Source organism: Anas acuta, chromosome 26 (assembly GCF_963932015.1).
Source record: "Anas acuta chromosome 26, bAnaAcu1.1, whole genome shotgun sequence".
Lineage (NCBI taxonomy): Eukaryota > Metazoa > Chordata > Aves > Anseriformes > Anatidae > Anas > Anas acuta.
This window is the reverse complement of record NC_089004.1, coordinates 4,032,818-4,048,781: the sequence shown is the minus strand read 5'-3', so window position 1 is coordinate 4,048,781 and position 15,964 is coordinate 4,032,818. Positions and strand designations below refer to the sequence as shown.

Below are 15,964 nucleotides of genomic sequence, written 5' to 3'. Positions count from 1 at the left end.
GAAGAAGCTTCTATAGTGCAAGTGGATAGAAGTAGAGGATAGGAAGAAAAATCCACATTTATTTTTAATAGTTTAAGAGAAGTGGTGGGGGAAAGAATGAGTACTTAGGATAGGCCTGTTTGTTTAAATTTTAGTAATTAGCTATGGGTTGTTGTTTGTTTGTTTGTTTGTTTTAAATACGTGAGCTGAACTCTAATTCTTAAAACATTCCATTATTTTTCTGACTAGAGAAAATTCACATTTCTACACCTAACAAATATGAGTACCAGTATATGCAGAAACCTGCCCAGATGACGCACTTTGATATTGCCGTGAAAGCTCACAATGATGCTCACCTGGCCCTGTCCTCTGGTCCACATGACATGGCAGAGATGACGGAGATTGTTATTGGTGGACATCAAAATACTAAAACATGGATTTCCATCAGCAAAATGGGTGAGCCAGTGGTCAGCAGAGACACAGCTGGTATCCTGTCCTGGGATGAATTCCGCAGCTTCTGGATCAGCTGGAAAAATGGAATTGTTCAGGTACTGGATTTATTTATGTCTGGAAGTTTTTTGCTTCCTTAACTAGAGTTGGAGCACACATGGCAGTTTTTCATTAGGTACATTGTAGAAGGAGAAAGCCTCATTCCTTTTGCTTTTTCTGTATTAAGTCTTGATCAGACTGTTTTAATCAGAACATGTTTGCTTGCCACTTCATGTCCTCGGAACCTCAGTCTTCACTGTTTTCAGTGTTAAGTCTGCTGAAAGGTTTGGAGGTTAAGCCTATGGAGTTATCTCATTAAACTTCTTTGAACTGTTTTGTGAGTGGGAAAGAGAAAGGTAGCAGTCTACTTACGATGTTCTCTAATGCACATATAGGTTACTGGGTCCAAAGCAGGCTGACTTCACATGCATGGGTCCTTGGAACTGTATGGATTTTTTTTTTTGTTCCTTTCAGGTTGGCCATGGTACTCGAGTGCTAAATGAATCTATTATTGTGGAGTGGACAGTCCCCAAACAGTTTGAGGTGAAGTACATTGGCTTTTCCACAGGCTGGGGGTCAATGGGAGAGTTTAAAATTTGGAGAAAAGAAGAGACTGATGAAAATCACAATGAAGCGTTTACTCTTGGAGTTCCCCACAACATAATTCCAGGATCAGAAAGAGCTACGGCTTCAATAATAGGTATCAATTATGAGGAGGTATCATTAGGTACCAGTTATCAAATACAAAGAGATACTTCCAGCTGTTACTTGCTTCTGACTCAGTATTTGAGTAATATGGGCCAGATAAAGTAGTCATAGGCAGTTTACAAAGGTATACGCTGCTGAAATCTGAGACAGGGAATTATTTTCCACAGTCATTTGGCTGTTTTAGATGATGTTGACATAAAGTTGATACCATCAAAGGGCTTTGCAGATGTCCTGTCTATTATAATTCATAGTATTCATTTCATAATCATCATAACCACACATTACTAACTGCATTCTAATCTAGTCTAAATCATGTAGTCACAGATAATGGTCAAACTCTGAAATGTGAAATTTCTTCTTTATTCCAGCAAGAGCTTGAAGGGATAAGACTAAACATTTGAAGGACTTTCAATTTCTGCTACAGTTTGTTTAAGCTATGTGTAGCTGGCAGAAATCAGTGTAGTCAGGTGGTTTTTAATCATAAGGCATCAAAAAGAAGTAAAGCATAATTCATAATTCCTTGATAATGAAACTATCAACTCTTTTTCAAACAGGAGATGTGATGGGTCCTACATTAAACAACTTGGACAATCTTTTGCGATTACCGTTTGGATGTGGAGAGCAGAACATGATCCATTTTGCTCCTAATGTTTTTGTTTTGAAATATCTGCAGAAAACCAAGCAACTCAGTCATGAGGTGGAGAGTGAAGCTACTGATTACCTTGTTCAAGGTAACTCATTAAACTTAAAGTTTATAGAAGGAGGAAAAGCTTACAAGTTAGAAGAGAGTTTTGTTACTATCACATTGTCCTTTTTAATGAAGAGTATCCCAAGTAATGGCAATTCATCATTTCTTGCAGGACAATCTCACAGATTAACAGATTTTGATGGCAAGATGGTTTTCTTGATATGCAGCCTGTATTTCCTTTCAATAACTCATGGTTAACATGTTTGTTGTGTGTTTTTTTTGTTGTTGTTGTTTTAATTTATACATGCATATATTTAGGTAACTTTTTTCTGTATTCACAAATTTCAGAAATAAATGGAAAACTAAACTTTTTCAAAATCTAGAAAAAAAGCAAAAAGAACTAAATATATAACTTGTCTTTCTAGTTCTTTAATTACCACATAGATTTTATCTTAATTTTCTCCAGTTTATCATATTTTCTCAGTAACAGTATACCCAGAATCAAGAGTTAGTATGCAAAGTAGAGGCATACATTGAAGACTTTTTTCTGTCCTTTCAGTGCCCTGTCCTCTCTCTCTAAGCATCTCAAAGCAATCTATCTTCTTATGCACTGTTTTTCTCAGCATTTGTTTGGGAAGCTCCACTTGCAAAATAATCTGTAAGTAAATATGGTTCTTAGGACAAGTAAGAATTTGGAGATCATTAATGAAAACAAGAATGACCCAAAGGGACATAGCTGTCTTGCAAGTGAGTCAGACAATAGTCATGTCATGAAATCAGAGGTGACAGGGTTAGGCAGTTCTCCTATGAAATTATAAATATAAAATGTAATATGTAATTTATTTTTTGTTTTCAGCAGTAAAAGTCTAGTGCTGCTTCCTTTGCCTGGCTACAATTATTTTCATTTATAATTTGTTGTGCTCACTGATAGCAAAAGTAATACAAAGGGATTTTTTTTTTAACAGTTTGTGTCAATTTTTCCTTTTAAATATTATTTGGTTTTGTTTCTTTTTATGAGTCTGCAAACCTCACAGGTTTTTGGCTCCAAACTCTGCCCATTAATTAGCCCTGACAGCAGAAATCCTCAAGAGTTTTAAACCTTTCTACGCTTACTGGAGCCTGGCCAAGTATAAGGTTTAGATGGGAGAGTCTTTTTGCTCACTCTAGAAGGCTTTTATAATGTACCAAGACATAACTTTTTCATCACTTAGTCATCCATCACAGAATGTGCTGATACCCAACGATTCCCATGTATCCCCTAATTTTTAACCTAATTTAGCCTGAGCTAAGCTAGTCAGTAATTTTTCCTGCTTTCCCATAAAGCGGTTCCACAAAAGCAGGTGAACAGGTGAAAACTAGAAAGGTGAACCTCTCCAGTGAGTCCAAACATCTAGAGGAATGTTTAGAAAATAGAAGACTTCAGATGAGCAAGCAGACAAAGTCTGTGCCACTCAACCTAGCAAGCAAAGAAGAATAAATGTAAGAACAATGAAGCATAACTCAACACAAAGTGAACATTTGAATAACAGAACAGAGAAAATCATATTATAAAATACTAATATTTTATTTGCCCATCTAACATACTGGAAGTGAATGCTTAAGAAAACTTTGAGGAAAAGCTTTATTTTGATAGTAAATTGTATCTGCAGACTGTGTAGATGAAAAGCAATCTAATTTAATACAACAGCTATTTGGAGAAACAACAAAAAAAAAAATGTTAATTGTGCTTTCTGTCTCATGCTTGTATACATTCCCCATCCCCGAGACAAAGATGTTTTTACTGCCAGAGCATCATTAATATCTAGGGTTTTGTTCCTCCTTTTGCCCATTTTTCAAACCATTCTATCTGTGTTCCCTATGAACATCAAAAGGCTACAGAGCAACAGAAAAAGGCGTAGGAGTCATGAGCAGCCCTTATTCAGAGACTGTGGAACTGCCTGTATCTGGAGAGGTCAACAAAGAAACTTTGTCTCTGGAAATGAAAAAGTAATCCATTCCCATAAAAATGTCATGCAGTGTGAAAGAAAAAGTCTATTCATGTATCAGAGAATTAAACAGGCACTAAATTTCTCTGACCCAGTCTTCTTGCAGGTTTGACATATCTTCTTATCAGAAACGCCCATTTTGAAGGGTTTGATTGCATCTGGCTTTGTCAAATTGTGTATCGAGTATTCCTCGATATAGAGACTTGCTGTGTTTTCTTAGCATACTAATAACAGTTCATGGTTACTAGACAAGTAGGTTTGAGAAGCAAATTATTTTACTGATGGGAAGAGCATTTTGACTGTTTTTATTTTCAGTCTTGAAAGACTTCCAGGTAGAATCTTCAGCATTCAACTGTTTTGCTGAACTTGTCTAAAACAGGCCTTGCAACACAGGCCTAGTAGTGTACGTACACAATAAGATCACACATCGCCCATCACATCTCACACATGGTTCAAGAAAGATATGTAAGAGTTCCTACACCTTCATCTCCTTTGGAGTTTTGGCACTGAGCACTCAGCTGTTGCTGTCATGTTACCTTAAGTTGTCCCAAGCACCAGCTTTGGAGAAAAATCTGAATCAAGTTGTATTGTTAAGGCAAAAAGCTCCTTATCTCCATGGTGCTCTCAGTAAAAAGGAAGGAAGGTGGCTGTATGCTTAAGTAAAAATCGTTATTTTAATTTTGCATCTTAAGGAGGGGTATCAAGTGTTTAACATTTCTGGTGTCTGAAATGCAGGAGTTGATTTTTAATATTGAGTGTTTTAGAAACATTCTTTTTTTTAACAGATGTACGGCTCAGTAAGAGACTAAGAGCTAGAGAAATAACGTTCCATTCATTTGTCTTCAAGAGGTATATGTAGCCTTACAGATGCTAGCCTGAACAGATTTCTGAATAAGCTGCAGTGTACGTACACAGAGCTGGCTCTATCAAACACAGCAAAATAAGAGGTTGCCTCGGGCAGCAGAATCCCTTATGCTAGTGCCAGATGGTCTGAGTCTTCATTCACTTTAAATACTTGTTTTTTTCTGTGTGAGGATTTTGGACTCCCACAATTCTTTTTTGACTTCCAGGCTACCAGCGCCAGCTGACCTACAAGAGACAAGATGGTTCATACAGCGCTTTTGGCGAGAGGGATTCCTCAGGGAGTATGTGGTGAGTTGCTATTTAAAACAGAGTTAGAAAATTCAGTGTTTGCTAAACAGGAAAAATACACAATTGGCAAGGAAAAAAGAGTAGTTTTCCAGCTCCCATCATGGTATTGTACAGGGAAGAATAGAAATAATACTCAATGACTATAGGCTTACTGTTTCAGTGCTGCTGTGTTCATACTACACTAGTAGGTGTACTGTTATTGCTTCAAGACTCATGGGAGGTTAAGATAGTCACATCTACTAATGAGTCTGGGCTTCAGGCTCTGAAGCTATAGTTGTGGATCATGTCTGGTCTACAGGAAATGCAGTAGCACTTAAAGCATCTATTTCCATTAGAGAATGGAGCTTGTCTTGAAGCATGTATGGAGAAACTTGCTAGCTAGAAGTATTGGAGACTTCTACCAGGGTAGAGGGGAGAAGGGAAAAAAAAAAAATCATTCTTCTAAGTGTTTTATATCCCCTCATGGATGAGATGGAATGGTATGGATTTGTGCCCTGAGAATTGGAAGTGCAGGGTCTTTCAGAGAGAAACAATACAAGAACCAGAAATTGTGCAACTGGGAGATCAGCTCATCTCACTAATGTCCCCCTTAGGAAACCATGGCCTTTAAGGCTGTGTGTTTCCACACGTCAGGATGGTTGTTGACTATAGTGTCTCAGACCTAGTAGATTCTGTGATTCTGTGATTTTTGTCTTCATTCATTTGTTTCTCCTGTTATTTGGCTTCTCCATCTGTTCTGCATTTTGCTTCAAACCGATTTTCTTTGTGAATTCATCTGAGGGGAAGTACCAGGTCTGTGATGCTGTTGCCTCACTGTTTTGAAGATAGTAAACTTTTATCTCAGACCTGGCATCTCCTAGTCCCTAGATATAAAATACGGTGACACAGAATTACTTAACACTTGAAAAATCCTCTGCCAGGCAGCATGCCTTCTACCCTCCCATTCCTCAGAGGCTTGTAAAATGAATGATTCAATCTCCCAAAGCTGGCCAGAGTTCGCACTAGTTGCATGTCAGAGGTTTAGAATTCCAAAAACACTTCTATTGCTTTCCTAAGTCTTAATTCTGTATAAAATCTAACACTGCCTCAGACTTTAGCAGTAGGTCTGGATTTCTTTTTTCTTTTCTTTTTTTCTTAATTAAGACTGTAACAGAGTTGGAATTTTTATTCTTTTCTTTACAAATACTTCCATATTTATAAAGATATTGTCTCTTAACTTTAAAGTTTTAATTAGTAGGCTAGCAGCTGAGCACCTATAAAAAGTAACTGTATTTGAGTGTAACATAACTTTGACAAGCATATCTTCCACTTATACTTTTAAATTTAAATTTAAAAGTATTTTTTTTAACAATATTTAGTGTTTTCCCTCCCAAGATTTTCAAAATTTGTGCTTTCTAGGAATGTTATTTTCCTGGTAATGTGTTATTCAAAATGTTTTCTTAACAAAAATGGTAAATGTGTATTTACAGGCTAACAGCTTTTGTCCTCAAGTCCTTTGCACAGTCTCGTGGGTTTATTTTCATTGACCCAAAGGAGCTAACAGCTGCCAAAGACTGGATCATCCAGCACCAGAAAGAAGATGGCTCTTTTCCTGCTATGGGCAGGATACTGAATAAGGACATTCAGGTAAAAACTATACAGACACAAAATTATGTAATAGTTGCGTTTTTAGAGATCTTATCAAAGCAGGAAGGGATGAAGTTTCCTTGTATGAATATTGGGCTATGAATATCTGTCTTGCTTCAGGAGTCTTTTCTCCAGTTTTCATCTAGTGGTTTTGTCTTTTTGCTCTCCAGGGTGGAATCCATGGTAAGATCTCTCTGACGGCTTATGTGGTTGCATCTCTTTTGGAAACTGGTGTAACTTCTGAGGTAACAGAAACTCAGTTGAAACAGATCTTGTGTTCTATCTATTTTTTAACTTTTTTTTTTTTTTTTTTTTTTTTTTTTTTTTTTTTTTTTTTTTTTTTTTTTTTTTGTGGCTGTTCACTTTCAGAGGTTCTTTGCTCATTTAGAGTGGTAGCATTCAGGTAACTGAGGCTGTTTGAAAGCCTTGAGATACTTCCAAAGTAAGGAGCATATTCCAAAGTTGTTTAAGGTGATCTCCTAGTTTTCAGACATCAGCTCAGGGTTTATTCCACCACAGCAAAGCTCTTTCCTATAACACCATGTCCCAACCTCCCTGGAAATGGCTGCAGATACCACTTTCAGCCTTGTAATTTCAAGGTGTGACTGCAGTCTGTGTAGATACTAGTTGCTTAAATAGATATACAGAAGAGAACTTGTAACTAGCTAGCTTTGTGTGCATATGAGCTTAACTAGAGCTGCTGGCTTAGGGGATCCAGAAAACTTTTCCAGTCTGCCTTTGGTGCAGAGGCCAAACTGCTACTGCTATTAGATTACAGGAGTGCAGCTCTCCAAAGATACTGTAATCTGCAGTTTTGGGAGAAATTATGTATTTCTCTGGAGAAAAATGTTTCTCTGTAATCAGGGAGAACAGGAATACTACAGAAAAAATAATTGCTACATAGGAATGTGCAATTACACTGCATAATTTTTGAAATAAGGAGAAAAATCACTTCCAATACCACTGGCTTTTTACAAATTCTTTCTTAAAACTCCTGGTAAAAACAGTGCTGCTTTCCTCTGTTGTATTTCTGCCTGCTTGGAAATTCTATATACTTGAGTATTCTCAGACAATAATTTACTTCAACATTCCTACTAACTATGACTGCAAGAATGTCCTCCTGGAGATCCACTGAACAGGTCATGAATACAGTTGTCCCCTTGCTCTTCAACCTTATTAAAAATTAAAACTAAAAATCCTTAAATGGCCATAGAATAACTTTCTGCCTCCCTGTCAGCAGTGTCCCCCTCTGAGGAGTGATGTGATGTTCTCTGTGGGCTGCTGTGCATCAGGACAGCCCTAGCGTTTTTATTTGCTGGAAGTGCAGTTTATGTGGATCTAATAGTTTTCCTAGAGGAGATTTGCAAGTGGTACTAATGATCTTAGCTAGGAAATGAGGAAGGAGAAGGTTAGTGCCACAGGGAAATCAAAGGAAACCAAATTACATCAAGTCCAATTAAATTGTTTCTATAAATTATCAGAGCCACGTTCCTACATGGTGAGGTCATTGAGGGAGTTAATAAAACATGTTTGTTGGCTGCAGGGACCCCTGGGAACCTTGGCCTTTATTATCCTCTGGCGTCTGCTAGACGCTCCGGAGTGTCAGGAACACAATCAAACATACAGTGGAGAGCTTGCTTCTGCTCTGTTCATCTGCTGCCTCGCAGAGGCATGAAATTTTCTCAGCTTTAAGGGGAATAAATTCAGCTCAGTGTTTGTCTCGATTATTCTTGCTGTGCTACTTGCTTCTAGTTTTAAATTTGTGATTAATGGCTTTTCTAAGGGAAAGTGTTAGTGTCATTCTACACAGAGCAAAATGTTTCTTCCCTAGTTGTTTTTAATGGACACACAGTCATGAGAAACACAGTGATTCTAACTAATCTGCCTGCCAAAGGCAAGTAGTGAATAAATTCCTTATTTTGCTTTGCTTGTGTGTGCAGCTTTTACTTTACCTATTAAGCTGTCTTTTTCTCAACACACAAGTTTTTTCACTTACACCTTTCTGATTCTCTTCCCCATCCCACTGCAGGGGAGTGAGCAAGTGGCTGCGTGGTACTTAGCTGCCTGCCGGGGTTAACAGAACTATAGAGGCTGGTAATATGTCTGGGCTCTTTCCCTTAAATATAGGAAGAAAGAACAGCTGTTGACAAAGCAAAACACTTCTTAGAGTCCAACTTATATTCAGCAGAAGACCCCTACACTACCGCCTTGATTGCATATGCCCTGACACTGCTGCACAGCCCCTCTGCTGCTGTGACACTGCGGAAAATGAACAGCATGGCTATTACACAAGGTACTGTGCACCCGGGGCCAACCTGGCAAGTTCTTAAATTGGCAGCCCTCTTATGGGGATAAACAAATAGCCCTTGCAGCTTGAATGATATATTTGAGTTATTGGAGAGGATAGAGCTTGTGAGACAAGGTCTTTCTCACAGCACAGTTTGACCTTGTAATGCAAGAGTTTTCCAGATTCTCAGGAGAGATGGGCTGAGTACCTTAGTTCTATGCACGCAGCTGATGCTGAAGGAAGGCAAGTATGTCAGAAGCTCTGCAGTGGTTTTCCAGTCAATATGTCACAGTTTGTCTAGAAATACATTGCATGCCTCAATGCTCTATTTTAATCTCAGATTCAAGAATCACATTGAGCCATCTTTGCAATTGCAAAGGGAGCAAGAGTCTGCAGCCTCTTGCCCAGAGAATGTTCCTCTTACTGGAGGCACAGTGCAGTTCAGGGCATGAATCAGTTGGGTCAGTGCAATAGCAAAGCTTGATGCTTCCCATACACAGAAGCTGATCTTCAGTTCTGCAGTAATATCATACATGTTCCACTGTCCTATTTTTCTAGATGGTTTTACACACTGGAGTTTGACGGGAAGTCTCGTTACTGATGAAGATACCTTCATGGGATTTAATGATGGTCTCTCCCAATCAGGTACCTGTACTGCAGAAGTGAAAATAAGGGAATGAACTGCAATAGCAGGTCACTGACTGCATTTATTCCAGTGAATTGATTATAAAATATGCTTCAAAACATCCCATGTTTTTCCTCCCAGTTTTGGTCCCTAAAGAAATCTTGTTTTGCCAGAATATTCTGAAAGTGGCAGTCAGTCAAGGCCCGGTCCATATGAAGGGTCATTCAGGAGTGAGAGCTGATAGAGACAGGTAGCTTTATTCTGAAACAGCTGATTAAGTGCAAATGAGGGACAGAGCTAGATGTGGCTGAGACAGGGCTGGCTTTTCAGTCCCAGCTATTTCACCATTTTTTACTCCAGTTTCATAGACACAATGAATAATAGAGTGAATAACAGAGGAGTGAGAGCCACAGGGGATTCCATCAGGGAGGAATCATTTGAAGTGTAAATCTGAGAGAAGTCAAATACATTTAATTTTAGAGTTGTTTAGCTTTGTATTTTCAAATGTCCAGGACAGGTATACAGTAAGGGCAATAGCAAAGTAGATCTGGAATGGGAGAGAAATTACATGTGGGATAAAATCAGATAAAAAGATCATCTATTGTGTAAAGGAAAGAGGTTATGTAGGAATTAGGCATATCTTTAGAAGATGATGATTCTTGGATGCATTATTAAACTTCATTATTATTTCTGTGTTTCCTCTAATTAATTTTTAGTTAATGGCTATTCATAGAACTATCTTTAGACCAGCTTGATTCTCACTTCTAGATGGTAGTTCAATTTATCTTCCCTATCCCTTTGCCTCTCTTTCAGTTGTTTCTGCAGAAGTGGAAATGACGTCTTATGCCCTTCTGACATACACGCTCCTAGGAGATGTGGCCTCTGCACTACCAGTGGTAAAATGGCTTTCACAGCAGAGGAATGCACTTGGAGGATTCTCATCTACTCAGGTTGGCTGTTTTAGAAAAAGGTAGCTTCAGCGCATGCATAATCGGTTGTAGAAATCAATTGGTTCAGGAATGGCTAATGCGGAGTTTCTGTCTAGAGTCCAGAAGAAGCTTCCCAGTAAGAAGAAAAACTTGCCAGTTTTCTTTACTATGTCGTTCTGGAATTAATAATTTGAAAGGAATTTAGACTTTGTCCTTACAGATGCCTTTGAAAGCAAAAGTGAACACAACCTGGGATTTCTTTTCTATATGAATTAATAATGATTCTGCTACCAAAAGCCAATGACTGTACAGCATAGTGCTTGTTTCTAAGTTTAGAGTGCTCCTGTGTTCTTCACTATTCTGATCTCCCTCTTCTTATCCCTAGGACACATGTGTAGCCCTGCAGGCTCTGGCTGAATATGCTATCCTTTCTTATATTGGAGGAGTCAACCTTACAATTTCTTTGGCTTCTACTAATCTAGACTACCAGGAGACATTTGAGCTTAACAAAATGAATAAGAAAGTCCTCCAGACTGCAGTGGTAAGTGGTTTTGTGTTAATTTAGACATTTTTTTAAAGTGATCCATCTGAACTGAGTTCTGAATGACAACTCAGGTGAGTTCAGCAATGGTAAAAGTATGAGTGAAACACTGTGACTGAGATCTTGGAACTTTCTGGTGTTTCTTGGCTGGGTTCTGATGTGAAGGAGGCAGCACTCAAAGGTATTTTTCACCATAGCCAGTGACTGATGTTTATTTTGAGCTGCTGCTTGTTTCTGCCACTGTTAATTATAGGTGGCTGAGAAGAACAAGACACGTTCATTTCACTTGTGAAGTATCCTTTGTAACTGGAAAGATCTCTTGCACAGAATAAAGCTAAAATTGTTATTCATTTACATCCTGATAGCCATGTCTTGTCTCTGTCTTAACTTTTGGCTTTCCCCAGATACCCAGTATTCCAACGGGGCTGTTTGTGAGTGCCAAAGGTGAAGGCTGCTGTCTGATGCAGGTAAAGTTGCTCTGGGGCTGGAGAAAGTATGTGAGCAAGTGATCTCTAAACTGACAGTCTCTTTGCTAGATTTTTAATCCCAGATTACTGTGAGGAAAGAGTTGTACTTTGAGTTTCTCTCAAAGTAATTAAATAACCTGGTGTTGCTTTAAACCATGGAAGTAAATATGATTTGTATCAGGGTGAGTTTGCTTTGGTACAGCTTTATCTGTGTATTTACATATATGTTTAATTTAAAAATTGTGTTTGAAATCCTTGGTTGCTTCTGTGCCGGCCACTACCTCTCTCTGAAGAATTCTGGTGTTTATGCATGTCTTTGGGGAACATTTGCAGATGCTACAAAATATTGGGGTCTTATAAACTGCCATATTTTGTTTTGTTGCTTTTTTTCTTCCCTTTTCTGCTGCAGATTGATGTCACTTACAACGTGCCTGATCCAATTGCCAAACCAGCTTTCCAGCTGCTGGTTAACCTGAAGGAGCCAAAGTCAGAGCAGCATCTTCAAGCTCCAAATCTCCTGCGATCTGTCTCTCCAGATGAGAATCGCTCTGAAACCTTGCACAGAGAGAGGGCACTGGTGGATGACGATGACCCAGCTTCAGATCGGGATCATCAGGAATACAAAGTTATACTGGAGACGTGCACTAGGTAGGAAATGCCAGTCTGCATCCCAGACTAAAGTTCCAGAAGCATCATTGCTAGATCTCAAAACACTTCGCAAAGACGTTAGCAGTTTTACATCTCTTCTTACAGATTAGGAAACAAAAGGTATTAAGAGCAAACAGCTTGCCTATAGACAAAAAGAGAGCAGCAAGAATAGTTTGTCATGTATTCAATCCACTTACACATGTTCTGGTTAAACATGCCAGTGCTGCTGCAGTTATCAGGAGATGCTGATCTCTTTACAAAATGTTTCAGTTTTGAATGAGGTTGTTGGAAAGTTTGCCCAAAACAGGGAAAGCCACAAGCAAAGTAAATAGAGAGGGCTTACAGCATCCTACAGTGCCACAGAAGAAACCATTCCCAATGGGATGGTTTCATAATCACTCTGTTTATCTGTGACCAGGAGCATGGCAGGTGGTGGGGCTGCAACATCACTGCATTCAGATGGCAGAACTCAAGCAAGCAGCTTGGATGTAATTCAAAGAAATTGAAAAGTTTTGCTCCCCTATCAGTTTCTGTTTCCTTCCTTCCTACAGATATGAAACCCTACAGAGACTACAGTTCTGAAAACAGTTAGCTGCAGTGGCTCCAGGCAAAGATGTGATCTTATCTCTGTCAACACACTTGTCCCTTCCTCACATGGTTATGTTGCTGGCAGATGCATTGCCTCTGATTGCTACAAGCCTGTGAAATCCTGGGTCAGGCATTTCTTGGGATGGTTGAATTCTTCCTTCCTTCATTAACAACAGCCAGCGATAAGCAATTCAAACTCATCATCCAAAAGTTTGCAGTCTGTCTCGCTGTGTGTAATAGTACCACCTTCTCATCCTCTTTCCCCCTCTGCCTCAGCACCACAGCTGATATTGGAGAGAGGCTTAGGAAGTCTTGTCAATCCCTTAAAGATGCTTGTAACTAAGGAGGCTGCCCTGCATCAACACAACCTTTCTGTTGTTATTTCTGAAACTTTCTGCCCTGGGAATTGTTGGAGCAAAGACAGAAATTTGAGAGGAAGCCCAGTCCGAGGAGATTGATTGCTTGGAAAGAAAACAAAAGCAAATGAAATCTTCCCTTTCCTCCCCTTCTTCCTGTAATGATGATCTTTTAACTCCTTCATCATCTCATTCAGGCAATGTGAACAGAGGAGTGCATCTAAGGATGATGGTGGAAATATGTTGAGCAAGGGTGCTGCTCATAATGTAATAGTTTTTAAGAGTTGTCACTCTCAATTAAGTCCTTGGGATGTTTTTCTGTAAAGAAGAGTTGGGGAGGGGAGAAGTATGAAAAAGAGAAGATTGTGATTCTGTAATTGTAGGTCAAGGGATACTGTAGGATTTCTTAGGGTGTATGGTGCATGGAGTTAGTTCAGGATCAAAAAGGCTTAATGTCTCTGTGGGAGACTTAGCTCTGAACTGGAGCCAACTGAAGTCAACACACCGTCCAATGCCACTGTGGACATATGAGCTTGGGTGCAGCATTATATCCAGGCTGGCTCTGTGCACTGCTTCAACAAACTCACAAACCCACCCTAGCTGTGGAGGTATCCAAACAGAGGCATCCAAGTAGCCCTGCAGGAGCCAGATTTGGCAACTTTGGTCCTGGAAGCTGTGTGTCGTATTTCACACTGCTGCTGGCTGTGAGCTAAATAAGCCCTCTAGGGTCCAAGCTCATTGTCTTTGTGCCTGTGGTGCAACTAATCAGCCAACAGGTAAGCTGCCAAGGGAGGGATAGTTGACAGTAGACTGTATGCGAATACAGAGAAAAAGGGGGCATTGTTCTGGAATTAGCAGGAGCTTTCTTGTTACGATTTTGACTCTTCTGCCATGCTGCAAAAAAATTGAAATCTTTTCAAATAGACCAAATAAAATTTCTTTCAATGTCCCCCCACCCCCTCGTGTGTTTTTAACGCATACTTCAGTAGTAACAACACCGGATTTCAGTGTTTTGGAGTCCTCACTGGTGTTACACAAGATGATATAGGCAGTGAATTCCTTGACACTATTAACTAGAGAGCGAGGCTGGTGACTCATTAGCAAAGACACTTCTCTGTGTCAATTAGATGCTGGAGGGAAATGGCCATTTACGAAATACCAGGGTGGAATGACTTCCACCTTGTATTGGGAAATATTTTTTTACACCACAATCCATTTGCAGCCCTCCACTTAAGAAGCACAGAAGCTTCTTTTTTTCCAAGAGATTGTTCCCTTTTACCAAAGTACATTCTCTCAGGGATTAACTGAAAAATAAGGCAAGCAGCCTCACAGGAGACTACATCTTTCCTTCTGATTTTCTGCCATTCACCTGGACATCTCCTAGAACTGTATCTGTAATTTTTGTTGAATAAAAGCAGAAAAGAGGATTTTGTTTAAACTGTGTAGTCTATGGCTTTCAAAAAATTCTTCAAAGAAGAGTAGACACTTTGTGTTGTATTTTTTTCTCTGAAGCTTGTTTCAGTTATGCTCCATTCTGAGTTGTCCATGTACCATTTGTTATCTTGGATCCTGAGTTCATTTTTGTTCTCTCTCTTTTTATTCTTATGGGAAGATGGCTGCATTCTGGATCCTCTAACATGGCGGTCTTGGAAGTGCCATTGTTCTCTGGGTTTCGTGCAGATATTGAGAGCCTAGAGCAGGTAAGATGTTGTAATGAGAGTGCAAGACATGGTCTTGGGCTGGGACCGGGCTCTGTAATTGGTAGGGAGCAATAGGAAGTAAATGCTGTTGTCTCTTAGAGCACTGTCTGAAAAGATGCAATTAAAATTGGGGGCAGGAGATTTCACACGTCAAAAAATATTTATCTGAAATGAGTAAACAGATGTTCTGAGCAAGATTAACAAATTTACCGAACACAGTCAAATGAAAGTTTATTACTAAGCACAGAGCACAGTAATTAAATGAGACCCATTTGGAAATGCTGAAGTGAAAATGTGCACTAACAGGAGCTGTTTATGGCTTCTTAGTGGGCTGTGTTATCTCCAACATCTGGATTCCATTTCTTTGGAGGCTCTGTGTCTTGGAATTTTTTGCCTTTTTTTTTTTCTTCTGGGAGAACATCATGTTTATTGCAAGCCAAACTGAGGTGGACAGAATGTGCCTCTTACCCAGCCAGCCCTCTAGGGGAGATGAACTGTAATCTTTAGCTTTGCTTTATATTTTGTTAAGGCATTACAGCGTATTCACTTGTGTTTTTTCTATGCTGCAAATATTTAAGGACTTAGTTTTTAAGGACTGTAACTGAAGAGGTGTAAAAAGGAACTAAACTGCATCCTTGAGAACTGGTAAAGAGCTAAAAAAGTATTTCGTTTTAAAAAGATTTCTTCCTGTAATAACCTTATCTTCATTATACAGGAAGGCAGGGGAGAGAGGGAAATTTAAAGTAGAATCATAGTGAAGACCAGGCACTTTAATTTGACATCCTAGTTCAGTGAAAAAATGCACGTTGCGTTGTCTTTTCTAGGATTTCACTTCATTTGGCTAATTTCTTACAAACATGGTTGCTTTTTCTTGGGGAATATGAGATGGATGTGTTCTTCCTTGGGGGTTTATAATCCATATCAAAAGCCTGCTGTCAGTCTCCTAGGGCTATCAGCAAAACCAGAGAAATCTGTCCATTAGTCCCTGGGAAGAGAATTGAGCCGTTTCAGTATTAGGGAGCTGTGCTTGGAATACTTCTGTACAGTGATGTATGTTGATCAGATAGGAAATTATTACTGTCAAAAGAAATATCAAAGTTTAAATCCATTCACAAGCTGCATATCAAAAACTCTCTGATTTACCTTCAAATGCATACATGTGAAATATATTGATTTTTATTTGCACGTTGATATTT

The 15,964-nt window shown here is 39.1% G+C and overlaps 1 protein-coding gene across 3 annotated transcripts in view; it reads left to right on the top strand.

Annotated features, from left to right (window-relative positions):
* Nucleotides 1-15,964, top strand: part of CPAMD8 (C3 and PZP like alpha-2-macroglobulin domain containing 8) — a 53,240-nt gene that overhangs the window by 21,603 nt on the left and 15,673 nt on the right. For all 3 annotated transcript variants that reach the window (XM_068661964.1, XM_068661963.1, XM_068661962.1), the window contains exons 24-36: nt 229-527; nt 943-1,168; nt 1,731-1,907; nt 4,920-5,001; nt 6,471-6,627; nt 6,798-6,872; nt 8,755-8,920; nt 9,473-9,559; nt 10,353-10,489; nt 10,854-11,009; nt 11,414-11,476; nt 11,886-12,124; nt 14,681-14,768. In XM_068661964.1, coding sequence (XP_068518065.1) covers nt 229-527; nt 943-1,168; nt 1,731-1,907; nt 4,920-5,001; nt 6,471-6,627; nt 6,798-6,872; nt 8,755-8,920; nt 9,473-9,559; nt 10,353-10,489; nt 10,854-11,009; nt 11,414-11,476; nt 11,886-12,124; nt 14,681-14,768 — 1,952 coding nt within the window. The remainder of the gene's footprint in view (nt 1-228; nt 528-942; nt 1,169-1,730; nt 1,908-4,919; nt 5,002-6,470; nt 6,628-6,797; nt 6,873-8,754; nt 8,921-9,472; nt 9,560-10,352; nt 10,490-10,853; nt 11,010-11,413; nt 11,477-11,885; nt 12,125-14,680; nt 14,769-15,964) is intronic.